The sequence below is a fragment of the Cricetulus griseus genome, chromosome 3 (genome assembly GCF_003668045.3).
Source record: "Cricetulus griseus strain 17A/GY chromosome 3, alternate assembly CriGri-PICRH-1.0, whole genome shotgun sequence".
NCBI classification, from domain to species: Eukaryota; Metazoa; Chordata; class Mammalia; order Rodentia; family Cricetidae; genus Cricetulus; species Cricetulus griseus.
The window spans coordinates 281,822,424-281,849,537 of NC_048596.1; the positions used below are offsets into that span (position 1 = coordinate 281,822,424).

The window sequence follows — 27,114 nt, forward strand, 5'->3', positions numbered from 1 at the left end:
AAACTAAGGAGGAAATCCCCAGCAGAAGCAACATTTAAGATGAAGACATTTGGAGCTGCAGAGATGGCTCAGAGGTTAAGAGCACTGACTGCTCTTCCAGAGGTCCTGAGTTCAATTCCCAGCAACCACATGGTGGCTCACAACCATCTGTTATGAGATCTGGTGCACTCTTCTGGTGTACAGATATACATGGAAGCAGAATGTTGTATACATAATAAATAAATAAAATCTTCAAAAAAAAAAAAAGATGAAGATATTTAAGCCTGAAGACAAATATTAGCAGCAATTCCACCCATTCAGAACATCTTGGGCCCTCTGGAACAGTCTGAGAAAAATAAACCATAAAACACATCACTGCTCTTCAGTCAATAGATGGGAAAGGAGAAATAAACAAACAAATAAGTAAATAAACAAATATTCTACAGAAGCCTGGGTGAATATGAGACTATAAACTCACCTAAGATATTCAAGGAAATGCCATAAGTAAAAATGTGTTCAGTGGGTTTTCTTTCTTAAAGAGTGGACTCCGATTCATTTTTCATTTATCTCAGTCATATGAAAGCACTCAACAGAACCACAAAGGGCCAGGGTTAGTTGCAATGTACTTTTACTTTGAAAGAGATCCTAGAAGGGAATTCTGCATGCTTCGGTAATGTCTATGTCCGAGCACAACCAGAAAAGTCATTTTTGGAACGAACAGAAGAAAGGTTACAAAAAACAAACAGATATGGAATGTTGTTGTGAGACACAGTCTCCCTATGTGGGCCTTAACTGTGGTGTTCCACACAGGCATTTCCTGCCACATTTTGCTGAAAAGAAGATGATGGATCTCAAGAGAATACAAGCATGTGTATGTAATCTAATAAAGATGGTCTAGCTACTTTTAAGGAAGGAAGAAAGCAGAATCCAGAGACTGCATGAGCAAAAAGGAGACAGCCAACTCCCTGCCTCCTATTCTTACTTAACACAGAGGATGCTGTGTCATGAGAGTGGATGGTTCCACAGACCAAAGACAGGTGACTTGAAGAGAGCTGTTCTGTTCTATGGGCAGAAATCAGACCACAGTCCTTACGAGCCCTCAACGCTACAAAACCCTATCTCTGGTAAAAGAAGAAACTGTGAGAAAACCCTTCTGACTGGAGATTCTTCAGGTACAGAACTCGAAAGGCGCACACAGTAGGACACCAGACCAATTAGCCCAACTACCTAAACATTTCTGACAGGAAAGAAAACTGTTCCAATGCCCACATTTATAAATAACTAGTAAAACTTTCAAAACAACAGGTGCTATTTTCTAACATCCTTGGCTTAAAAGAATCATTGAGGACCTCCCCTGCTCCTACCATCGAATTCACTGAAAAGATTCAGAAAGAGGACCCTGGAAAATAAGCAAACCAAAACAGGAGAGCCAGAAGGAGAAACACATGCACCTTGAGAACCAGAAACACATGCACCTTGAGAACCACGCTGGACAAAACGGGGGAGGGAAGGCATGAGAGAAATGGTACAGGAAACTTACACAGCAAACTATCTGCAAAGGGTCCGGATGGCTACTGTGTTCTGAAGCCATCAAGACAGAACAGCAGGGTGGGAAGAATGTAGTCACACACAATCCACCAGATGGCAACACTACACAGTGCAGAGGTCAGCACAGCTAGGGGACATCTGGAAAGGACGGAAGGGGAAAGAACAGATGTTCACATAGGGGAGCCAAAATAAGTCATGTAATAAAATATATAGGGCCACCTGTGGCTTTAAGACACCCTAAAAGTCCCAGAGCAGCAACTGTGATGGCAAAGGGGCGGGAAACAAAGGTGGTGGTGGTGATGGTCCGATTTCTGTTGAGACAAAAATGCTGACTTTAGTTTAACACACAGGAACAAATGGTTAGACTCAATCTGTAGCCGGATAACCAACCCACCATACTGACTGACAATACTTAAGCTGGCCGTGGTCAAATATACATTATGCTCATACAAAACACTCCACCTGAGCATGGGAGAAAAGGAAGCAGAAACAACCCACAGACTGTCTGACAAAGGAGGCGTGACTATGAAATGGGAACTGAGTTCCTTCCTCAGTTGGGAGTTCAAGTGAACAGTGTGGATTACAGAAGCATGCCTAACTAGAAGCCATCATCGTCACTACTGTGGTCACACTATGTATGTTTCCTTATTTTCTTTATACTACCAGAGGTGATTTGAAAGAGATGGCCCTCACAGCCTTAGTTGTTTAAATCCCAAGAACAGTAAGCCCAAATAAACCTTTTCTTCTATAAGTTGCCTCCATTATTATGGTGTCACAGCAATGGAAAAGTAACTATTACACATTAAAAACTCGATATTTATTTTCCCCTCTCTTCTTGTTCCCTTCTTTCTTAGACAATGTCTCCTACTGCCCAGGCTGGCCTTGACCTTACTATGTAGTTGAGGATGACCTTGAACTTCTGATCTTCCTGCCACCATCTTCCAAGTGCTTAAGGGCTAGGATTACAAGTGTGTATCACATACCCAGTTTTGGCCTGGTGTTTTGTGTGTGCATGTGTGCGTGCATGTGCAAATCCTGTATGTATTCATATATGTGTGGATGTGTGTAGAAAACAGACATCAATGCCAGTCTTCCTCAACAGTTTTCCGACTTAGTCACTGACCACAATGTCATCTTAGTTGGGAGTGGCATGCAAACAGAGTCTATAGATTTTCATCTATTCCTCTGGTAAAACTCAAAGCCTAAGAGTTATTTTTCCTTGCTGAAATGTTCACTTATCTCTTATGCACTGTTGGGTTTAAGTGATTTTTCAAAAATAATTGTATGTTTCTACCTTATGACCATGCAGGATACAACTACAACTCACCCTCCATGCATTCTTTCCTACAAATCTAACGTACATAGTGGCACACAGAGTAGTAGGCAATCTGGTGGTCAATACTGTCAACTTGACAAAATACAGAGAATCCAAGAGACAAGTCACATCTGCAAGGGGTTATCTAAGATTAGACCAAGATGGAAGATCCATTGTGAATGGACCCATCGCAAAAAAAGGAGAAAGTGGATTGAGAACACACACATGGTCAGATGTGTTGTGACCAGGTGTCTCCTCAGTCTCCTGATGCCCTGACTTCTCCACCATAATGAATTATACATCCCCCTCTGGTATTTTAACCACAGCAATAGGAAAGTAACTAATACAAAAAGAATTAGTTACTAACAAGCCAGTCCTAAAGGTCAGATGGCTCAGAATGCTATGGTGCTGCTGAGTGCAATTGAGTGCAGCTGTTCTTTTAAAATTCCAGTTTCACTCTGAGAATGCTTCAGCACCCATCATTCTTTTTGTCCTTTTTTCAACCCTGGTGGGAGAAGGGTGTAACTAAACAAATGTCTGCAGAGAAACCCAGCCCTTTCACCTAGTCTTTTCTAGCTGCCTCCTCTCCCTCACTCTCTTTTCTTCCTTCCCTCCCTTCCTTTTCCAGCAATGAAGAGAATTAAATTCCAGCCCCCTGCAAGCAGTCTCCCACTGAGCTCTACCCAAACCCTCCAGCTGCTATCATCCAGCTATTACTGAGATCAGATTTCTAGAGACCAGACAGCCTCACGTAGGCTGCTGAGTGGTGGAACATCTGAAATCATCTGCCAGTTCTTTACATTTTAGTCTTCATGCTATGAATTGCATAACCTCAGCTTCCCTAAGGAAGAGATCACTCAATAATTTGAGCTCCAGAAAACATATTTCTGAATAGAGCGAAAGTTCTATTTAGCAAAAACTTTAAAAAAAAAAAGGGAATTTTATGCAGAGAGCAGAGATTCTCTGGAGTGAGAGTTTGCAGGTGGTTGCATGCTACTTGATCTGGGTGCTGGGAGCCAAACTTGGGGCCTCTGAAAAAACAGCAAACATGCTCAACCACTGAGACATCTCTCTAGCTGATAACAAGAACTTTTTTAAAAAAATAATTTATTCATTTTTATTTAATGTGCATTGGTGTTTTGACTGCATATATGTCTTGGCTCCCGACATGTGTGGATGCTGGATCTGCTGGAACTGCAGTTACAGACAGCTGTGAGCTGCCATGTGGGTGCTGGGAATTGAACTCCAGTCCTCTGGAAGAGCAGCCAGTTCTCTTAACCACTAAGCCATCTCTCCAGCCCCGATAACAAGTACTTTTGACCAAGCAGAATTTGTATCCCCTAACTCCTAACCTAGCTTCTGAATGTGGGGGGGGGGGGGACAAAAAACCAACCAATTAAGAAATAAACTGAGCCAGGTGGTGGTGGCACACACCTTTAGTCCCAGGACTTGGGAGACAGAGGCAGACGGATCTCTGTGAGTTTGAGACCAGACTGGCCTACAGAGGGAGCACTAGGAGAGGCTCCAAAGCTACACAAAGAAACCCTGTCTCATAAAAACAAAAACAAAAAAGAAAGGAAAAAAGAAAAGAAATAAACTGACAATGGACAGACAGACTTAAACACCAAAAGTGTGTGCAATCCTTTGCAATTCAAAGGGAGTCCTGCCCTCTGCCCCTCGCCAGGAGCAAGTGGCAGGCAAAGAGACTTGTTAGAAAATAAGACTCTCAGACCCCACCCCAGAAGTTCTAACAAGAAGCTGCATTATAAGGTAAGCTCCACATGACTCAAAAGATTAGCTAGGTCTGTGGCAGGCTGCTTAGAGGCATGGTTCCTTCATCCATCAGATCTAGAATTAGTTTCAGGATGATTATATTTTGTGAATGAAAATAACTAAAGCCTCAGAGAAAAACCTTAATGAAATTTAAAAAAACATGGCATTTGAAGCTACCATACCCCATACACTATATATCTACTTGTTTATATAAAATAAATGATATAAAAGGCACCATTTTAATGAGGAGATTGCTTAATAGATGCCTAAAGTCAGAAATGACATTGCAAATTCACACAGGGCTTTATGTTGCTACATAGTTTGAGTCCCTATATTTGTACTATAATTGTGGATGTCCCCTGTAGTTCGTGTTGGGCTAAAGACACCCACTAACTCCCAGACTTCTTATTGTACTAAACTCAATTCTCCTGACAAAAAGAATTATAAAATCGTAATTTGGGGATGAATTAATCATTACCCTGAGATGATACAATCATTTTAGATATCATACGGCAACTGTGTGCAGACTGATGACTGACATGTAACCATCTTAAAAAAGATGGCCAACTCTGTTATCCGGATCTTGACAACTGCTGTTACTCTCTTGAGGACAGAAGTTTTCCTAATATTGCCTTCTTACCTATCATGGCTCCTGAGGTTACAAGAAAACACAGAGATAAATGAACCTCTGAGCACTTCCCAGGTGAGCACCTCTAGATTTTAAATCACACAAGGGGTCACTGCAAACAGGTGTGCGGCTAGGGAGGAAAGTACTCAGGAAAAATGTCCACAAGGGACCCACAGTGAAGGAAACCACTCACGTGAGGGGAACAGTGTTGGCTTTTGATTGTCTCCGACTTTTCAGGGCCCGAAGTCTGTCTCCTTGTGTCACTCCACTAATTTCATCATCGTCACTATACTAAATACATTAAAACAACAAAAACAAAGGAAAACACAGAGCAATCATTAACTTAAGTTGCTATTGAAACCAAGTGGCTACTTATCCAGGCATGCACACACATATACATATAGACACAAAGGCATGCATGCATTTATGCACACATATACACAGAGAAACATGCGTGTTCACATACAAACTCAGCGACATGGATGAGCATTCAGAGAGGCAGGTATACTGTGCACACACACATGTAACACACACACACACACACACACACACACACACACACCTTAAGTTTCTTTTGAATGCTGCAATAGTTTTCAAAAACCAAACTACCAGACTATTTCAAGACAATCAAAGCTAACTTTCGGAGTCACCCGACCCAAAGCCCTCTCTTTATAAAAGAGATACATATCGGCTTTTGCTTTTAGAACTAACGTTAAAGTTTGATCATCCATTCATTACCTCTTAACCGAGTATTGCTGCCTGCTAAAACTGTGGTTCTTTGAAAGTTCTCCATTTGAACTACTAAAACAGCTGAAAAGAAGATAAGGCCACTGGGGCAGGGGAGTGACTAGATGCATCTGAAGAGCTTACTCCCTACTGCAAATTCCCACCTGTGTTTAGGAAGTAAAACATTCTATGCGCACACAACTTTCTTTTCAGTCAAACGTTTCTAGAGAGGATTGTATCTAAACATGACTGTGTGGTGACAGCCCCTTCAAAGCCACTTTATTTTCTTTACCTATAGTTTTCTCCATGCCCTACAAGGATCTCAACAGCATTTACAGCAATAACAACAGCGTGATCGGGATGGTTCCATTACCAGCTCAGACTCTTGCTTGTCTTGATTCTCAAGGCCATTTATGGAAATGTCATCAATATCCGAGAGCTGTTTGGAGAGGGCTGCACTGAGGGGTCCATTCTCCTGCCCTCTCAACCTCTGACGGAAATAGTCGCCTTCCAGCCAGAGACTTGACTGTTTCCTAGAGTGTTTAAACAACATCAAAATACAGCTGTCCCTAAGGACACCCCACCCCATCCCTGCTGTCAACAGGAGACAAGCTTCCACTGTACTCACATGACCAGAAACTGCTGCTGGGGTCCAATCACTGAACCTGGTCTGCAGATCCTGAGCCAGGCGATACTCTCAGCTGCCGTCATCCGATAATGCTTCATGAGGTAGCAGCCTATCAGAGTACCTGTTCGACCAAGGCCAGCTAGAAAAACAAACCAATCAATGAAACCTGGTTGCACACCTTCCGGAATTTTCTGAACAAGAGGAAGAAAAGACAAACATCCGGAGACAGTGGAAGACTTTCTCAACAGAGCCTGGTATAAATAAATGAAAGCAGTTCCCAGGGTCTTGCCTCTCTCTACAAAGTTTCTCTAAGTCAGTCTGGAGATGTAAAAAGGCCAGTACCGATATCACCCTTGAGACCTAAGTGGGATACAGCCTAAGAGCGAAGACTGTATCCTTCTAAAACCCACGAGAGGACTCGATGTGAAGTCAAAGACTGAGTGAGAATCATTTTTCTGAACAGGGAATCTGAAGAAATATGGAGTTTGGAGCTGGAGAGGGGACCTAATGGTGTTAAGAGCACTTACTGCTCTTACAGAGGACCCAGGCTCTTACAGAGGACCCAAGCTCAATTCCCAGCATCCACCATCAGGTCTCCTTTGGCTCAAAGGAATCTGCATGTGTGTGGTACACATAATTCACTCAGGCACGAGTGCACACACACGCACTTAAATAATTTTTAATAGGGTTTTCCGCCCAAGCCTTGAATTTGCTACCACATCCAACAGCATTACCTACTCACCATCTGTACCTGCTCACACTCCACTTTAGGGGAGGAATGCTGAAGTCATGTTAGACAAGCACTCTGCCCTAAGCTCCACCCTCAACCTCATTTTCCCTTTTCTTTAACTCTTCCTTCCACTTTGTGTGTATCTCTCTCTGTATGTGGTGTGCATGTGAGTGAATATGCAGGGTGGCATTTGTGGGGGCACCTGCATGAGGAAGCCCTAAGCAGAAGTCTTCAGAGTCTTCCTTGATTGCTCGCCACCTTATTCACAAGGCAGGGTTTTCTGAACTGAACCTGACACATTTCACCCATATGGCTGGTGTGGCTAGCTAGTCTAATCTGGAAATCCTAACTCTTCTTTCCCTGTAACTATTGGTGGGCTACAGTAGTGTGTATTCAGGAGATCTGAACTCCATCCAGTCTCACAGTTGGCCTCCTCCTTTCCTTTTACAGTGGCCATGATAATTAACTCCTATGATGGTTAATGTGTTGTGTCAACTCGGAAAGGAATTTTTGATTAAGATCAGCATTTCAAATGGTGCCGTTATTTTTAGAATGGATGCTGCTTTCTATAATGTGTGCCATCCTCTTTTCCAGGCCATTCAAAGTCTGAACAGAACAAGAAGACTAGCTTTCCATCCAAAAGCAGGTCTGCCTTCGCGCCTCCAGGCAGACAGCTCATAGTACAGATGATGGACTCACCGACTCCATAATAAACCATTCTATATATAAACATGCTATTGCTTTCAATCTCTAGAGCATTCTCACTGATTCAACACGATTAACAATAGGGGTGTTGTGGAAGCAAATACATCAAACTGTGGCAATGGCTTTGGAACTGGAACTGTATGGGAGAGAACCAAGGAGGCTGCTAGGAAAAACCACCATGGATGAGAGTAAGCAATGAATTGTTTCAGCCTCTAGCCACCCACAGTGTGACAGTGGCTGTGGGCTTTTTTATACACAGTTTCCTTCTTTTGTTCCCAGTGCTTTTATCATAAAAGGGAGGTGCTGAAATCTGCCAAATGCCATTCCTACATTAGCAGAGACGGTGATGTGGTTTTTTACTTCACTGTTACCGTGGAGATTCACACTGACTTTTCTATGTTGCACCACTTCTGTACTTCCGGGACAATCGCTTTATTAGAGTGAATAATACTTCACTGTATTGTATTATCTTAGGGTTTCCTGTACCCCGGGCTGGCCTCAAACTCACTATGTGGCCAAGAGTAATCTTGAATTGTGATCCCCCTGCGTTCATGTCCCCAAAGCTAGGATTGCAGGTGTATACCATGACACATGGGTTGTGCGGTGCTGCAAATCAAATCCATGTCATCATGTTTGCAAAGCAAACCCTCTACCAATGGAGACCTAGCTCCCGAAATTCATTTACTATGTTACTGAATTCAGCTGGTAAACACTAATTGTTCAGGATGTTCACAATTTTGATAGTATCATACGGCTTTCATACAACGTATGAGGTCTTTTTTTCTCCTAAATTTTGAGTAGTCTCTGAGAACTGGTGTCAGTCACAGTTGATGAACCCTGTCCAGAGTTTTCCTTCATCAGGGAAGGGCTTCAATTCAAGTGTTTTGACTTTGAACCCACCTCCTGCATCTCATGGTGACCCTGCATTGGTGGGTTTTGTGTTTCCAGGAATTTTACACTTCATTTCCACTATCCAACTTTTTGTTCTGTAACTGTTCACAGTAATTTCTTCCTGGATGTTCACATGTGTTCATACACGTGTCCAGCTTTATCTCTCTCTACCTTATCCCCTTGCAACAGGATCTCTCAATGAACCTAGAGCTTGCTGTTTTCAGCTAGGCTGACAGGCCACAAAGCCCAGAAATCTTCCTGTCGGCTCCTAACCCTGTGCAAAGGTTACAGGTGCCTACAGCCATGCCTAACTTTTTACATGCGGATCCAAGTTCAGGCCCTCTTACCATTTCTATAGACTCTCCATTATTGTCCCCACTGTCACTTTCTCATTGTAATAACTGAGTCTTTTCCCTTCATCAATGTAACTAAAGGTGTATGATTTTTGTTAGAGTTTGTGAAGAACCGTTCCAGGATTTTGTTGATTTTTGTACTGGTTTCCTATTTTTTATTTTTTTAGGTGTTATAGTAGTTATATTACAATAGCAACAACACTTAAAAGCCATTACTAGTCTTTAACCTTTCTGTGTGCATATTCACCTCTACCAGAAATACTTGCGTCTTCATATGGCTTTGAGTCACTCTCTGGGATCCTTCCAATTCACCTAACAGAATTCAGGTCAAGTTGCAACAATTCCCCCAGCACTTGACCATCTGCGGGTGGCTTAATTTCTCCTCATTTTTGAGGGAGTTTTGAAGACGTATAGGACTCTTGGCTGTAGGGCTTTTCCTTCAGTAATTGGATTATTGTCAATTCACTGCCTCGGGCCTCCACGGCTTCCCACGGAAGATCTGGTAACCAGGATGTGTTCCCTCTTTTGCTTCTTCCAGTGTCTCTGTCTTTAGACAGTCATGTGAGTTTCTGGGTTTGTTTTGTAGGGAGTTTGGAGAATGTCTACAATCATGTCTTTCATCAAATTCGGAAAATTTTCCAGGCAAACAGTTTGCCTCCTTTCTCTCTCCCTCTCTCCTCTGCTGTAGCATCCACCATACATATCTGGTCTCCCGAGGTTCATGCCACAACTCTGCTAGATTTTGTTCCTTTCTCTTCTTGACTCCTTTTTTTCCTTATTCATAGAACTGGTGACTTTTTCTTTTCTTTCTCTCTCTTCCCTTTTGATGTACACTGGGGTTTTTCTTGCATGTATGTCTGTGGGAGGCTGCTGCATCCCCTGGAACTGGAGTTACAGACAGTTGTGAACTGCCATGTGGGTGCTGGGAACAGAACCCAGATCCTTTGGAAGAGCAGCCAGAGTGGCCAGTGCTCTTAACTGCTGAGCCATTTCTCCAGCCCTGACCTGTGTCTGTTTTGGCTCTGCTCTTTACAGGCCTGGCTTCTTCCTTCTGCCTGAGACAGTATGCTTTGGAACCCTGCCAACCAAGTTTTTAAAGTTAATTCAGACTTGTTTCTTGGGTTTACTTTTATGGTTTTTGTCTTCTATTCACACTTGGATTTGGTTCACCTTCCCCCCACCACCACACACACACACACACTTTCTTTTCACCATAAGCACTGTTGAGGTAGCTGTTTTAAATCATCCATCTAGAGAATCCACTATCTGATCCTCGTCAATGATGGTGTTTGTGGGTTGTGTAGACTTTCCTGGCTCCCCTTCCATTTTATTTATTTATTAGTTTGTTTATCGTCTTTCACTGCCAAAACGAACATCTGAATGTTGTAACGATAGCTACATTCCTACCTACAAACATAGTTTTAACTCCAGAAATTAATTTGGTGGTTGTTTTATTTTTTCTTTTCCTTGCTATTGAATTTCCCTTGTGTCCTTAAGTAACCAGCTCACATTAAAGTTAAATGAGCTCTACCATATTCATCATTTGCAGTCATTCACGGAACATTTAGTATCAGAAACTGTTACAGCTGCTGAAATATTCATTATCTTGTCAGATCTTACTCTCTACACAGAAAGCAGCAGTTAGGCCTTGCTCTATCACTGACAACCTAAGGACTTACCACATAGGCACAGGACAGACTCTAGAATAAATACGAACACTTCCATGTGCTAAGCCTTTGTAGGCTTACTCTTGAAAGTAAGTTACTATCTGTTTTAAAATCACTCTTTCTGGCCAGTGAGATAGATCAACTGCCATCTGATGACATGGGTTCCACCCCAGGGAACTACATGGTGAATGAACTGACTCCCACAAGTTTCCTACACACACACACACACACTCACACACACAGACACACACTCACTCACACACACTCACACACCACTCACACACTCACTCTCTCACACACACACACACACACACACACACACACACACACACAGACACACACTCACTCACACACACTCACACACCACTCACACACTCACTCTCTCACACACACACACACACACACACACACACACACACACACACACACGATAATGTCATAAGAAGGTACAGTGTCATGTGTCTTGCAATGTAACAAAAAAGGATACAACACATTTCTATTCATATACTCATGTATGTACACTGCCCTTTAACCCAACCTAGCCACTTACCTTTGCAATGCACAGCAATGGCGCCCTCAACATTTTCACAAATATCCAGAAATTCTTGGACGATTGACTCAGCAGGAGTGCTGCCATCCGGAAAGAAAAGATCATGGTGATCGAAACCAGCTTCCGTAAAGCGCTTAGCATCATACATCCTTTTATTCAGACGGATAATGGTAGTTACATTGTGATTCTTAAAATATGGAATATAAGTCTCAGGAGAATGTTGGTGGTAACCTACATAAAGAAATGCACCACATCTTGTAAAATGCAAGCAGGAAACAATGGAAAATAGTTTCACCTGAAAGTGGGTGGAAACAGTGTCTGGGTTGGGGACTGAATACCAATTTGCTTATAACTGTAAAAAACAGAAGTTTAAAAAGTTAACATCCAGGAAAAACAATGTGCTCAAATTACCAGGAGCGGTTAAGTCATAACGACTGAGTCAAACTTAGCTAGATTCTTTGGTCTCTTTCTAACCCCTTTGACAGGCAACTCAGGAGCCCCACTGCCAGGAGGTGAGCACAGAATTCTGAGCCTACCCCAGACACTCAACCATTCAGCACACCAAAACTCGAGACTGGGAGTATCCTTCTGCCTCACTCAGGATCACAAACAGCTGGGACAACAGACACATGCTACTGTGCCCAGCTTGTTGTTCTACTTCCAAAGGAAAAAGACAAGGCTATCCTGGTTCCATAGTTTTGCATACCACTCTCAAGCCTGGATCTTGAATGAGGTCCACAGAAGGCAAGAAACCGCTCCGGTATTATCCAGTTGAAATCTCCATTTTCTGCTTTCTACAAAGAAAGACCAACCTTAGAACCACACCTCCTTCCACCTCCCTTCTCAGTACTCTCCTAGTGCAAAGCCGTTGGCTTTAGCATGTCAGCTGTTTATTGACAAGCACGAGATAGAAATCTATTTTGCCCTGCTTTGAGTATTTCCAAGGGATGGGTAATCTTCCTGATGTCATCACTTTGTTGTGAAAGTGTTTCTTTGCTTAAGTCATCAGCCTAGAAAACATACTCTGTATTCAATTATATTTCAACTACCTGGTTACTTTATCTGAATAAATTATTATAGGAAATTAACTTCTATTAAGAAAGCAAACTTTTCTAGTGTGTATATGAGGATTCTAGAAAGTCCCCAAACCCCATTATCCTAAACAGACAAAGTAATTTCCAATAGAAACAATTTTGACTCCCTGAGTAAAAACAGGAAGAGTGTCAGATAGAAACACTGTCTTCATTGCCTCTATTGAGTGTCATTCTTCAGGTGCTATCCACCTTGCTTTTATGTTTTAGTTTTTTTTTTTTTTTTTTTTTTTTTTTAAGGCAGGGTCTCACACTATGTAACCTTGGCTGATTTGAACTTGCTATGTAGACTAAGATGAATGCCCTTGAACTCAACAGAGCTCTGTCTGCCACTGCCTTCTAAGTGCTGGGATTACAAGCATGCACCACCATGCCCAGCATAACAAGACTTTTAAGAAATAAAAGGCAACTGACTGTGATGCAGAGAATCAGTGCCAAAAGGAAAAAATCATCACTTAACAACTGTGGTAATAGAAACACGGTGCTTCCTGGGCCAACTACTATTTTTAGTATTTCATATGCCTAGAAAAAGGATTTTTAAGTGTGTATGTATGTGTGTATTTTTATGTGTACATGTATGTGTGTCCATGTTCACATGTGTGGAGGCCCAAAGTTGACATCTGATGTTCAATCACTTTCCATTTCATTTATTGGAACATGGTCTCTTGCTAAAGGCAGAAATTGAGGACTCTTAACTAGGCAGGTCTGGCTCACCCCTGGGATCATCTGTCTCTTTTGTTTTAAATGCTGGGATTACAGGTCTCAGACATGTATGCTCGCCTGCCTAGTTTTTATGTGGCTTCTAGGGATCCAAACTCTGACACTCAAGTTAGTACAGCAAATACTTTATCCCCTGAGGCCTCTCCCCAGCCCCAAAAAAGTACATTTCATTTTACATGTTTAATTTTATGGGGGGGGGGGGAGGAGGAAGTAATTGTTGTTGTTGCTGTTTGTAATTTAGTTATACAGTCACTGAAGGACATAGTCAAATACTGTACTTTAGAAACAGATTGGCAGTACAAGGAAGATACAGTTGTCATGAATGAATCCTGGGATAAGCTTTATCTTTGCCACAAAAGGAGCCTAGACCATCAACAAAACTCTTCCATTATCCTTCAGTTTTCTAAATTAAAAGTTCTTCAGAAATTGACAGCAAAAGCTAATTATCTGTGGACTTGAGATATGAATGCATGGAGCACTGTCTTCCTCTCCTTCTGAGGAAGTTCGCTCAAAATAACTATAGCTGGACAGAAAGAAAAGAATCCAGCTTCCCTGCCTCCAGGGGGCCTTTAATATAGTATCTCACACATCTGTTTGGAAGAGGGAACCCTAGAATGAACGATTTCTGTCTTTCTTAAAAATATAGAAGGTATCTGTGAATTTGCCTGCCTGTACACTTTTTCTTGCCCCATCTTCTTTATCTGATGTGGTAGGCCAGAGTCCTGGTAGGGCCAGGGAATTCAGTCTGGCAATAATAATCAACATCCCCATATGAGTATGTGAGTGAGTGAGTGAGTGTGTGTGTGTGTGTGTGTGTGGGTGGGTGGGTGGTGGGTGGATCGTCAGGGGGGGGAAAGGGGAGGGGAGGGAGGCCAGAGTTCAACTACTCTCCACCTTATTTTTTTGAGACAAATTTCCTCATTGAATCTGTAGCTTACTGATTTAGCTAAAACAGTTGACCAGTGAGCCCCAGAAATGCTGCTTTCTGCACCTCCCCAGTACTGGCATTACAGGTGTTTACTGTCTCACTGGGCTATTTTCATGGGCTCTGGGATCTAAAACCAGGTTCTCATTCTTGCACAATAAACATTTTATTTACTGAGCCATCTCCTCGGCTCTGCTCCTGGGTTTGTTTGTTTGTTTGGGGGTTTTGTTGTTGTTGTTTGTTTTTGTTTTGTTTCAAGACAGGGTTTCTCTGTGTAGCTTTGGAGACTATCCTGGCACTCGCTCTGGAGACCAGGCTGGCCCGAAACTCACAAAGATCCACCTGCCTCTGCCTCCCAAGTGCTGGGATTGAAGGTGTGCACCACCAACACCCGGCTGCTCCTGGGTTTTTAATTTGAAGATCCCAATAAAATGTTCATTCTTTTATTTAAAACATTTCAGGCTTTTTGCTTTTAGATAAGAGTGTCAGTATGTAGCTCTGGCTGGCTTGAAACTCGATATGTAGACCAGGCTGGTGTCAAACTTGCTGCTGCCTCCTGAGTGCTGGGATTAAAGGCTATTGGCCCTTAGTTTTCAAAATTTGAAACAGAGTATCTAATCAATACAAATAGGCTATAACAGCGGCCAAGTACACAGCAACTAATCACCTTTCTGTGTGCACACTGAGGACTTCATTCAAACCTGTATCCCCATCACTACAGGAAGGTCACCAAGACTAAAAACAGAACTTAAACTAAGCAGTTCAAAGACTACACCAAAACCTGTTTTTCTTGGAACCATCTAGTAGACAAACTCAGAAACCACCATTAAAAATCATGCATGGGCCAAGGGCCAAGCAGTGATGGCATATGCCTTTAATCCCAGCACTAGAGAGGCAGAGGCAGCAGGATCTCTGTGAGTTCGAGGCCAGCCTGGTCTACAGAGCAAGTTCCAGAACAAGTACCAAAGCTACACAGAGAAAACCAAGCTAAGGGTAAAGAGTTTGACTCTGGGAACCATTTCACAAGCACATAGCCATCAAAACATTATCTGGGCCAGCAGGGTGACTCAACGGGTCAAGCACTTGCCACACAAGTATGATGGGCAGAGTGTGAGCCCCAGAACCCATATAGACAGAAAGGAGAAAACTTACTCTACTAAGGTGTCCTCTGGCTTCACAAGCTTACCAATACACATCATACACCCACATAATAAATAATAACAACAGTAACAACAATATCAGATAAATTAAAGCATTACTAAGATAGATAATTACTAATATAGATGACACCTCAGTAAAGCATGGAGTAAGGAGACTGAGAAGAGGAATCTAGGACTTACTTCATAGTGTTCATATTCATCAAGGTTAAATGCGTTGAAATTAAAGAAGCCGTACTGCATTGCCTGAAATATGAAAGAAAACTTTTTTTTAAGAACAAAGGTGTAAGCAAAAGGCCAATTTCCTACCCAATTTTCTGCTGAGCACGAGGAAATGTCTTAGAAAAGTAGTGCTGTATTCATGCTGAGCATCTGCTAAGGATGTGGGAAGTTTTGTTCACCTATTTGGGGCCCGTATGCCACACACCCCAAGCCCTGAATGAAACTTTCTGACAAAGCAATTACAGCCCATTTATTTTTATATAAAATTTTGTGACAAACTGATTGCTGTCCAAACTACCCTGTTGAACTCAAAGTCCACCGTGTGGAAAGAAAATTGAGTCTCAAGTAACTATGTTGTTGGTACAGAGGATGGGGCCTAGGACCTTGAATTTGCTAGACCAACACTGCCACTGAGCAATATTCCACTCCCCACAGTTACTGTGTTATATATACAGAATATATATAAATAGACCTTGGAGGAAAAAAGTATTCAACTTTTTTTTCTTTTAAATCAGACACACTGAAAACTAATACTATATCTAGAACCAAATTACTTATCTCTCTCTCCCTTCTCCCTCTGTTTTTTTGAGACACGGTTTCTCTGTGTAACAGCCCTAACTGTTAATTAACTCTCTTACGTGTGGCCTTGTTTTTGTGATGCTGGGGTTGAACCCTTGGCCTCTCACATGCCAAACAAGTGCTCAACCAATGACTGACAGCCCCAGTCTGTCTCCTGTCTGTGCCCTTTCCATCCCATTCACACACAGAAGCAATGAGAAATTCATAGTGAGCCGTTTACTGGTTTGGGGTCTCTGTGATGCTATCTGGGAGGGGAATACGTCTGACCTTACACACCGCTGCTGAAGGAATTCTAACAGAGCTATGTAAAACAACTCCTCATCTTCTCCAAGACACTCACCTTCTTTACTGCGTGAAAACAGTCGAGAAGTGTAATATAGAAACTGCAGCTTCCGTAGGCAGCGTCTCTGAAATTCCCAAAGTGTTACTCTGTTAATGCTGCACAGCATACACACCCCAAGACAAAGCTGACTAGAATTCAATGCTCCAATGATCTCTACAGTACAGTCACAAGCATTTTGTTCCTATACTTATACCGGAACTGGATAATTTAACTGGGTAATTTTTTTCTAATTCTTTTTATTTATTTAACTTTATGTGCATGGTGTCAGATCCCCTGGAACTGGAGTTACACCTACAGAATGTTGTGAGCTGAGGTGTTGGTACTGGGAATTAAACCTGGGTCCTCTGGAAGAACAGCCAATGCTTTTAACCCCTGAGCTATCTCTCCAACCAACTTTCTAATTCTATTGTTGTTGTTTTGTTTTTTCAAGTCAAGAGTTTCTCTGTTTAACAGTCCAGACCAGGCTGGTCTCAAACTCATTGAGATCCACCTGACGAGCACCAGGCTCCTTTCTAATTCTTAAGGGTCAAAATTCCAATACAATCACAAGAGCAAACGCATCCAAACCTTTGGTAAAAATCACTCCACATCTGAGCAAGTGAATAAATAATTAGCCAACAGACATCGACACTGTATTCAGCCATCTGTACCGGCCTGTCCTTGGGGGTTCTGACAGGGTATGCCCTCAGCTGCAGCCACTAGGAGCACCACTATGTTCCCTTTTAAAAGGGCCCTGTCCACCTCCTATCCTCCTCTCATTCTTTCTCTCCCTCTCTCTTTTCTCCCTCTCTCCCTCCCTCCCTCTCTTCTTTTTAAAATTACAACAACCAGCCCTATCAATCAATGGGAAGAGAGAGAACTGGCAAAGTGCAGTGATACAATGACTTTGAAAGTAACTGTTAACTACTACCATTAACTCTGTGTGTGTGTGTGTGTGTGTGTGTGTGTGTGTTTGTTTTTTTCAAGACAGGGTTTCTCTGTGTACCCTGGCTGTCCTGGAAAACTCGATTTGTAGACCAGGCTTACCTCAAACTCACAGAGATCCACCTGCCTCTTCCTCCTGAGTGCTGGGATTAAAAGTGTGCACGACCTGGCCTTAATGTGATCAACAATTCTCCAACCAGTTAAAGGCATACTGACTCAACCTTACGAAGAATTTGATGCATGGTTTCTTTGAGAACTACAAAGGCTCAAGCCCTTCTTTACTCAAGACCCACTTCACACTATCTGAATACACAAGCTGACCTGAGCCACCAGCAATCATCCTCAATTGTCCTTCCACCTTATTCATTGAGGCAAGCAAGCTCTCTCAGCAAACCCACAGTCCACCAATATGACTGGCCTTCCTAGCCTAGCTTGCTCTAAGGACGACACACTGTCTTTCCTTTCCAAGGCAGGAACTAATTGCAGGCTGTCTCCCCACCCAGCATTTATGTGTGTTGTGGAGAATCTAAACACTGGTCCCCAGGACTGTAAAGCAAGTGCTTTAACTACTGAGCCATTCCCTCAAGATGCATACTAGATGATTCTAGGCACATGAAAAGCAAACAGGCCTTAGAGACAGCAGGAAAGGTAACATAACAGCAGTCTCTAGGGGAGCCTGATAACTGACTGCAGAGGACAGGAGGGAATCTTTGGGGGCAAGAGCCATGTTCTACATCCCAAAGTGTAGCAGTCAAATATGGTGTATAAGACTTAGCTGTACAATTCAATTTAGTTTTGTGGGCTGGGGTGCAGGCTCAGTTGTGTGTGCTTGTGCAATGTCTGAGTTCAATTCCTAAGTTCTGCACACATACATGTGCACAAGCACACATATGTATGCAGTTTGTTTTTTTAGCATTAGTGTTTTCTTTCCAAATTGTATGTATCAACTTTTAAAAAGGGGACTGGGCTATAAATCCTGAGCAAACACCGGGGAAGGGCAGGCACTACAGTTTGTTTTGTTTTTGAGTATAACCTCTGCGAGTAGGCACTACTATAGTTCCTATCTTCAGAATACAAATTGAGGCTTAAGTTTGTAAAGCAGACAGCAACAGCAAAGCTAAGAGTAAGTTCTCTATCTGATAACCAAAGCAAGTTATGAACAACCACAAGATGGGCTTGGTAGTGCATGCCTATAACCCTAGCATTTGGGAGGCACAACCAAGAGGACTGGGAACAATGCAAACTCTATCTCACACTCACAAATAAACAAATAAAAAGGAGACAAAATGAGAGAAAAGCACATTAGAACGATCTAGGGAGGTTGTAGTGGGAACTGGGGTTGATGATGTTTGTGCTACATTCTAGCAAGGAAGAAAGCCTGTTTGCATTTCATGTCCTTATGCAGTGAGAATGCCTTTAAGGGATTAACACTTTGAAGAATTCTGGAGAACAAGGTCATCACTGTGCCAACAGCCAATCTAAATACCTGCCTCTCACTCTGTGGTCACAGATACAAGATTTGCTTCTACAGACACAGGAGGTTGCTGCTACAAGTTAACGAGATGTGTGGCTTACTTCAGTTCAGTGCCTTTCTCTCTTCCTACCCACCTCAAATCACAGAGCAGTTGGGATAGTCTGAGGTAACAGGGATGGGGCATTCTGTCTCAGCCAAGGCCTTCAACCACTGAATTCTGAACATTGCCAAAACAACGGAAGCCCTGTTTCAAGGAGGAGAGGGTTCAACAGAGCAACCTGACGAAACTGTCTTCAGTGAGGGAAGACACTCTAGAGAGTTCATCTACAAGATGCTAGAGCTCTATCAACATTTTTTTTCTTTAAAATTCTTTCAAGACAATTGCACTGTAGGTGAGAGGTGAGGCTGCTAACCACCTACAGAGCAGGAGCATTGCCACCTCCACCTCCCCCACATACAGGTGCCTGATAGGCTTCGTTGCAGGGGGGTCTACATCAGTAGCCACACCTGCTACCTCTGCTCCTGGGGAAAGGGGTCAAGTGTTGCTGAGAACATTCCTCCTGTGAAGTAAGGGAACTCCCGAGTGGGTTTCACAGGAACCTGAGGTAACGCTGGGAACAGTATCACCAGGATTCTCCCCTGGCTACATCACAGCTTGGTTCTTGGCCAAGAAAGTCCTACTCCACCCCTATCATTTCTAGAGACAGAAGGTGAAGTCAAGAGACATTTGAGGTTCTGATAACAGCAGTAGGGATGGGGAAGTCACTAGTGTCCTGCAAAGAGAGGCCAGAAATGACAACATTCCAAAGGTATTACTGTCAGCTCCTGGATCTATGGTGTCATACCACTTACCATACCTTCCTGCCAGGGCTCCCCCAACGCCAAGAATTACCACCAAAAAGTTCCTCGTAGGGTATGATCAAATAGATCTACCACATTCCTGTACATTTATAGTAACAGTAATAAAAACTGCATGATACTGGCATAAAAAGGTCACTGGTTGGTCAATGGAATCAAATTGGAAGACTCAGATGCTGAAGGAACCAGCTTCCTTTTGGCAGCCATAACAGCCGAACACGTGCTTGCCATAAACCTGCCTTGGTCACGTAGAGGTCAGATGCCTGTCTTGTGACAAGGAGCCAATCGGAAGTTAGCTGGTGGCGCTATGCTTTACGACCCTGGGTGTGCTTTACGGACAAGCGCACGACAATGACATAAGAGCATAGCAACCACCCTGGGAGGGCCTATGGGCCATAACAACCAGTTGAGCAATCAACACAGGGCAAGCCCTCCAAGCCTGGAAGCACACCAATCGTAAGCCTGTGCGTACCCCTAGACACTCCCCTTACGCTGCCCTATAAGATCTTTTGGGAGACCCAAGGAGCCGTCTTTTTCTAGCCGTCTGCCATGGCGGGTGGGTGAAAGACCCGAGCTAACATGGGGTTAGTTCGTTAAATTACAATAAAGCCTCGTGCAGTTTGCAGCAAGCTCTCGAATCCGCCTGGTGATTGGGGTGACCGCGAACCTGGCCTGAGACCCCGGATACTTGAGTTTTCGGGGGTCTAACATTTTGGGGGCTCGTCCGCGATTTGCGACCACCCTTCACCTGAGTGGATTCGATCTTGGAGGTAAGATGATTCGAGCTCGAAACTTGTATATGTTCAATGTTCTATGTTTCTTGTTTTGTCTCTTGCTGTTTTGTTTGGTGCCATGATTTGTATTTGATCTGCGCAGAATTTGTATTTGTAATTCGGACTTCTGGGGAAGACCCTGAAGTCCTGCCCTGGATGAAAGTCCGAGGGTTGCTTGATTTGATCTGCGCAGAATTTGTAATTTGTATTTGATCTGCGCAGAATTTGTAATTGAACCATAGGGTAAGCAGACTTGCGAGAACCTTGGTTCCACCCTGGATGAAAGTCCAAGGTTTGGTTGTAATTTTGGTTTGGGGCACCATTTCTTTGCCGCGGTTTGTCCTGTCTAATGTCTGTCCTGTCTAATGTCTCCATGTCTCATATTTGTGGCATGCATGGGTCAGGGGTCTTTTCTTGTTGCCCTAAGCACATGGCACGGGAAAGGAGTTCTGCCATGTGTCACGGGTTAGAATGTGTTATGTTGGAGTCCCCCGAGGCTGCTTTTCTGAACTCGAACCACTGCTGCAGCCCTTACAGCTGAGCCTGGCCCATGTAGGTGAGTCTTTCCCTATCCCCACTTGCCGGTCCCATGGGTCCCTGCCATTTGCCTAGCTGCCCGGCATTCTTTGTGCTCTACACACATGGTATGTAGGGGGGCCGCAGGAGTCTTTTTCCCACCCCTGGATTGGCCAAGGGTCTGGGGTTACCAGCAGCACCCCCACCCCAGGTCTCTGCCTTGAGCACATGGAGCTAGCTCAGGCAGATAAACCATCTGTCCTGATCCGGATATTCTAAAAACAATAACAACAAAAAAGGGCCTTACAGTTATTAAAAATTGTAAAAGGGACTTTGACAAAATTTTTATGTTGACTAAAAAATAAAAAAAAAAATATAAGAGACTTAAATAATAAAGAGGGAAAGAAAAAAAAATTGTCTAAGAATGTCTAAGAGGGTCAGAGAAATAAAATAAAAGATTATAGAGAGTTAAAACAAATGGTAAAAGTTATAGAGGGTTAAAGCAAGTTGTTGGAGGTCAGAGAAAGAGAAAGTTATAGAGGGTTAAAGTAAGTTGTAGAAGGTCAGAGAAAAGTTGTTAAAGGTCAGAGAAAAGGTTGTTACTAGTCAAAAAAAAATGTAAACTGTGCTATGGTTTCTCATGTCTACAAATAATAAATTTTTAAAAATAATAATATAAGTTAAAATTTTAATCATATTAAGCTGATTTTGTTTTTAAAAAAAGTCTTGTTTATTTCTCAAGTAATTTATGTATACTTGTTTTAAAATGTTCTGTTTCCTGGTTTAGCCAGCACATGGCCAACTGGTCACATGACTTGACTGGTCGCCATTTTGCTAAAGTTAAAAAAAAAAAATACTTCCGCCATCTTGACTAAAGATGACCACATGGAAATTAGAGGTACCATCTTAAAAACAAGTTTTTCAATTAAGATTTAAAATGTTAATGCTTATATATATTACAGAAAGACCTTAAGGGAATTTAAATTTCTTTTTAAAACCAGTTTTCAAATGTTTGTTTTTATTAAAGTTTGTACTTAAAGAGCTTCAATTTAGAATTATTCTTAAGCAAAGCCTGACAATGTAAAGTTCTTGTTTTATGATGTTTTTAGAAGTTAAGTTTAAGATGTTGGTAACACACACCTTTAAGCTTAGGGTGTTGATGGCACACGACTTTAAGTTGAGGGCGTTGGTGGCATACGCCTTTAATCCCACCACTCGGGAGTAAGAGGCAGATGGATCTTTATGAGTTCAAGGCCTGCCTGGTCCGGCAGATCGAATTCCAGGACAGGCTCCAAAGTCACAGAAAAACCCTGCCTCAGAAAGAAGTTAAGCTACTGTTTAAGGAATATAAGGTAGCTCTATACAGTTTTAAGTTCAGCTGTATTACAGAAATAAGACTTTACCTAGCCACCTATGTGCTTAATGTGTGCTTAAGGCAAGTAACTAAAACAGACAAACAGACCTCTAATGCTTCAGAGATCTTCAGAATATGGCATTTAAATTGTTATCTTTAAAGTTTATAATGTCAGACAGACTGCCAGATCTGGACAGTGACCCAAAGTCTCCAAAGATTATGAGGCAACCCAGTTCCTGCACCTGGACCAGTGAGCGAGATGCTCAGATGTGATACCTGCCGCCTGCCAGAACCTGGCCGAGACTGTGGACAAAGCTGCTGGACACTGGAAAATTGATTGCACCCCTTTGCCTAGACAAAACAAGGTCAGTCTTTTCCATGTCCCTCTTCCACAGAGAGAAAAAAACTCTCACAGTATAGGCCTGGCGAAGATTGTTGTTCTTTGAGACAGCTGCCTCCAGCGGTAATGGAGAAACTTGGGTTTGGCTAACTGTATATAGACTGGCTTCTGTCACTTTTTAGTAGATTTGGACAAAATATACCCTTCTCAGATCTCTGAAATATTACTGGTTGTCAGCTTGACAGCATCAGGCAGTCAGGTCCACTATAGACTAGTCAGTATGTTAGCTAATAAAATAGTAACTATCTACTGTTCAGGCACGAGCTCAAAGTTTTTAAGTTTATTTTGGTTGTCATCTAAGTACAAACTTAAAGGGCTTTTCATCAGGCCAAAGGCACCTCTGTCCAATCCATACCTGGCTCTCTGGACAGAAGAAAAATGTACATGCTTATATCCCAAATCTGCAGTTTTTGCTAGGACTCAAAGTTATAAATATGTTCTTGCTGTTTAAACAGATATCTGCTTTTTCTACACTGTGGGCTTCAGTAAATAAGCTTTAACCTCTGTTCCTAGTTTAAACATGTCTTAAACAGGTTTCTGCTTCTGGCAGACATCTGAATATCAGTTGCTGACTACAGACTGTTCTAAGACTGCGAGCCCTGGACTTGCTGTGGATGTGAACCAGTTCAGCTGATATGGACACCCCCTGTCTCTGCAACAGTGTCTGCTAACCAGAAGCCCCTGATGGATTCCCCATTGCCTAAATTCCTTTTTGCTTTTGACTAGCATTTCAACCTTCTGGGGTCCCTAACTTCGTCCCAAAGTCAGCAGGAAGCAGTTTAGAAAAGAATTTCGCCGTCCATTTTCCCTGGTTAAAATGCTAAGTCAAAGGGAACTCCCTTGCATGGGGATGCCAGTATCTATCACTCCCTGATGGGGATGCTAGAGAGACAGCAATTCCATGATTGGAATTTACAAAAAAGAAAATGGGGGAATGAAGGAACCAGCTTCCTTTTGGCAGCCATAACAGCCGAACACGTGCTTGCCATAAACCTGCCTTGGTCACGTAGAGGTCAGATGCCTGTCTTGTGACAAGGAGCCAATCGGAAGTTAGCTGGTGGCGCTATGCTTTACGACCCTGGGTGTGCTTTACGGACAAGCGCACGACAATGACATAAGAGCATAGCAACCACCCTGGGAGGGCCTATGGGCCATAACAACCAGTTGAGCAATCAACACAGGGCAAGCCCTCCAAGCCTGGAAGCACACCAATCGTAAGCCTGTGCGTACCCCTAGACACTCCCCTTACGCTGCCCTATAAGATCTTTTGGGAGACCCAAGGAGCCGTCTTTTTCTAGCCGTCTGCCATGGCGGGTGGGTGAAAGACCCGAGCTAACATGGGGTTAGTTCGTTAAATTACAATAAAGCCTCGTGCAGTTTGCAGCAAGCTCTCGAATCCGCCTGGTGATTGTGGTGACCGCGAACCTGGCCTGAGACCCCGGATACTTGAGTTTTCGGGGGTCTAACAATGCAAATCCACACACCTATGGACACTTGATTTTTGACAAAGAAGCAAAAATTATTCAATGGAAAAAAAGCATTTTCAACAAATGGTGCTAGTCTAACTAGATGTTGGCATGCACACAAATGCAAATTGATCCATATCTATCACACTGCACAAAACTCAAGTCCAAGTGAATCCAAAGACCTGAAAACAAATCCAGATACATTGAACCTGGGACAACTCCTTGAACAGAACACCACCAACAGTGCAGGCACTGAGGTCGACAATAAATGGGACCCCATGAAACTGAAAAGCTTCTCAAAATCAAAGCACACCATCAATAGGACAAAACGGCAGCCTATACAATGAATGGGACGAGATCTTCACCAATCCCACATCTGACAGAGGGCTGATCTCCAAAATATATATAAAGAACTAATGAAACTGGACCGCAAAAGAATAAATAACCCAATTTAAAAAATGGGATACAGATTTTAAATAGAGAACTCTCAACAAAAGAATCCCAAATGGCTGACAAACATTTCAAGAAATGTTCAATATGGTCATCAGGGAAATGCAAATCAAAACAACTGACACTGCATCCTACACCTGTCAAAATGTCTAATATCAAAAACACAAGTGTCTTGAACCCCCCCCCCCAAAAAAAAAAACCCCACGAGTGACAGCTCATGCTGGTGAGGCTGTGGAACAAGGGGAAGAGTCCTTCATTGAGGTAAAGTCCAAACTTGTACAGCCACTCTGGAAATCAATACTGTGGTTCCTCAGAAAACTGGGAATCGATCTACCTTAAGACCCAGTTATGCCACTCTTGGGCATATTCCCAGAAGATTGCTCCATCTTACAAGGACACTTGCTCAACTATGTTCATACCAGTTTTATTGGTAAGAGCCAGAATAATAAAAACAATGGCATCATGAAACTTGCAGCCAAATGGAAAAATCATCCTGAGCGAACTACCTTGGACTCAGAAAGACAAACATGGTATGTACTCACTCTGTAAGTGGGCATGAGATGTAAAAAGAATAATCATGCTACAATTCACAGACCCAACCCAGAGAAGCTAAGTAACAGGGAGGGCTCAACGGGAGACTCTTGGATCTCCCTGGGAAGGGGAAATACTAGAGACTTTGCAGATGGACTAGGAGTGAGTTGGGATGGGAACAGGAAGGACCAGATTGGGGGCTGGAAGGGAAGAGACGAAGGAAAAGGGGAGAGGGCATTTGAGCTGAGGTAGAAACACAGAGCAAGGGAAACTCCCAAGAATCTATAAGCAGTGACCCTAAGACTCCTAGTAATAGTTGATATGTAGCCTGAACTTGCCTGTAACCAGGCAAGACTTTCAGTGGAGCGATGAGGACACCAACTCAGTCACATAACCTTTAACCTACAATTTTTCTTGCCTACAAGATGTGTTGGGGTAAAGAAGGAGCAGAAATTGTGGGAATGGCCAACCAATGACTGGCCCAGCCTGAGATCCATGCCAGGATAAAAAGCCCATATGTGATGCTGCTTGGAGCCCCAAGATTCAGAGGCTGGATAGCCCAGAAATCTAGGACAGAACGAAACACAACTGGCAAAAAAAAAAAAAAAGTCAATGTAATGATGCCTAATGATATTCTGCTATACTCATAGATTGGTGCCTAGCCCAATTAACATCAGAGAGGCTTTATCCAGCAACTAATAGAAACAGATACAGAGAGTCACAACTGAACATTAGGTGGAGCAGGAGAGAGTCAGAGAGGATTATAGGAGCCGCACAGGTCAAGAAAACCCACAGAATCAACTAACCGGGGCTCATAGGGGTTTACAGAGACTGAACAACAACCAGGAAGCCTGCAGGGGACCATCTGCATATGTTACAGTTGTGTAGCTTGGTCTTCTTGTGGGACTACTAACAGTGGGAGCAGGGTCTGTCTAATTCTTTTGACAGCCTTTGGGACCCTTTCTTCCTGCTGGGTTGCTTCATCCAGCCTTAATATGAGGGGAAGGGCCTAGTTTTACTGCAACTTGATATGCCATGTTTGGTTGATATCCATGGTGGGCCTGCCATTTTCTGAATAAAAATAGGAGAGGATGGGGAATGAGAGGTGGGGACAGGGTCTGGGAGAAGAAGAAGAGGGGAAACTGTAGTCAGGATATGATATAAACAAACAAACAAATGAATAAATAATCATTTAAAAAATAAAGAAAAAGAATTACCACCAAAAACTTCTTGGTAAGGGTCTGATCAAATAGATCTACCACATTACCTATACATTTACCTGAAAGGGATATAAGCTGTATCTCCAAAGATTAATGTTCTATATGCGTCTTCTGGAGTCCTTCCCAAAAATATAACCTACATTTGGAAAGAAAAGAAAAGGGCAATTTACTTCTAAATGACACAATTTTGTCACCAAGAAGCAGCTTTTACACAAGTTCCAGCCAATGAGCACAGACAAGTTCTCAGGCTCCCCGGGATCCTATCAATGAGTTGTTTGTTTCAACCTTGCCACATGAACCCTGAGAGTACCAACATTACAAACAGCCTGTGCTAAGAAGGGTAGTGCTTTAAAAACACATTTTCCAGATCCAGATGTTTGAGTAACATGCTTTAATTCTCCTTCCTCAACATCCTCAGAAGTAACAAGTGAAAAGTGAGCTGGGGACTAGAGTGGGGTGAAGTGACAACCCAAAAAGTAGTATTGGTATTTTATTTATTATTATGTTTGTGAATGTGCCCAACAGTAGTAATGTGGAAGCCACAGGACAACTTTGTGAAGCTGGTTCTCTCCTTCATACCATGTCAGTTCCAAGGATCAAACTCAAGTCCACAGACTT

The 27,114-nt window shown here is 42.7% G+C and overlaps 1 protein-coding gene across 16 annotated transcripts in view; it reads right to left on the bottom strand.

Annotated features, from left to right (window-relative positions):
• The window catches only part of Cdc14b (cell division cycle 14B), a 96,047-nt gene that overhangs the window by 19,700 nt on the left and 49,233 nt on the right, over positions 1-27,114 (bottom strand). For 10 of the 16 annotated variants that reach the window (XR_003484156.2, XM_027409628.2, XM_035443041.1 and 7 more), the window contains exons 5-12: positions 26,556-26,632; positions 16,528-16,594; positions 15,570-15,632; positions 12,200-12,287; positions 11,494-11,724; positions 6,598-6,736; positions 6,343-6,502; positions 5,437-5,534 (exon numbers count right to left, since the gene is read on the bottom strand). Coding sequence is in view for 15 of the 16 variants with exons in the window: in XM_027409628.2 (XP_027265429.1) it covers positions 5,437-5,534; positions 6,343-6,502; positions 6,598-6,736; positions 11,494-11,724; positions 12,200-12,287; positions 15,570-15,632; positions 16,528-16,594; positions 26,556-26,632 (923 nt within the window). In the remaining variant the exon portion in view is untranslated. Of the gene's footprint in view, positions 1-1,519; positions 1,666-1,746; positions 1,839-5,436; positions 5,535-6,261; positions 6,503-6,597; positions 6,737-11,493; positions 11,725-12,199; positions 12,288-15,569; positions 15,633-16,527; positions 16,595-26,555; positions 26,633-27,114 lie in introns of those variants that run through there. The other 6 variants (XM_027409629.2, XM_027409631.1, XM_027409630.1 and 3 more) reach the window with 4 other exon arrangements.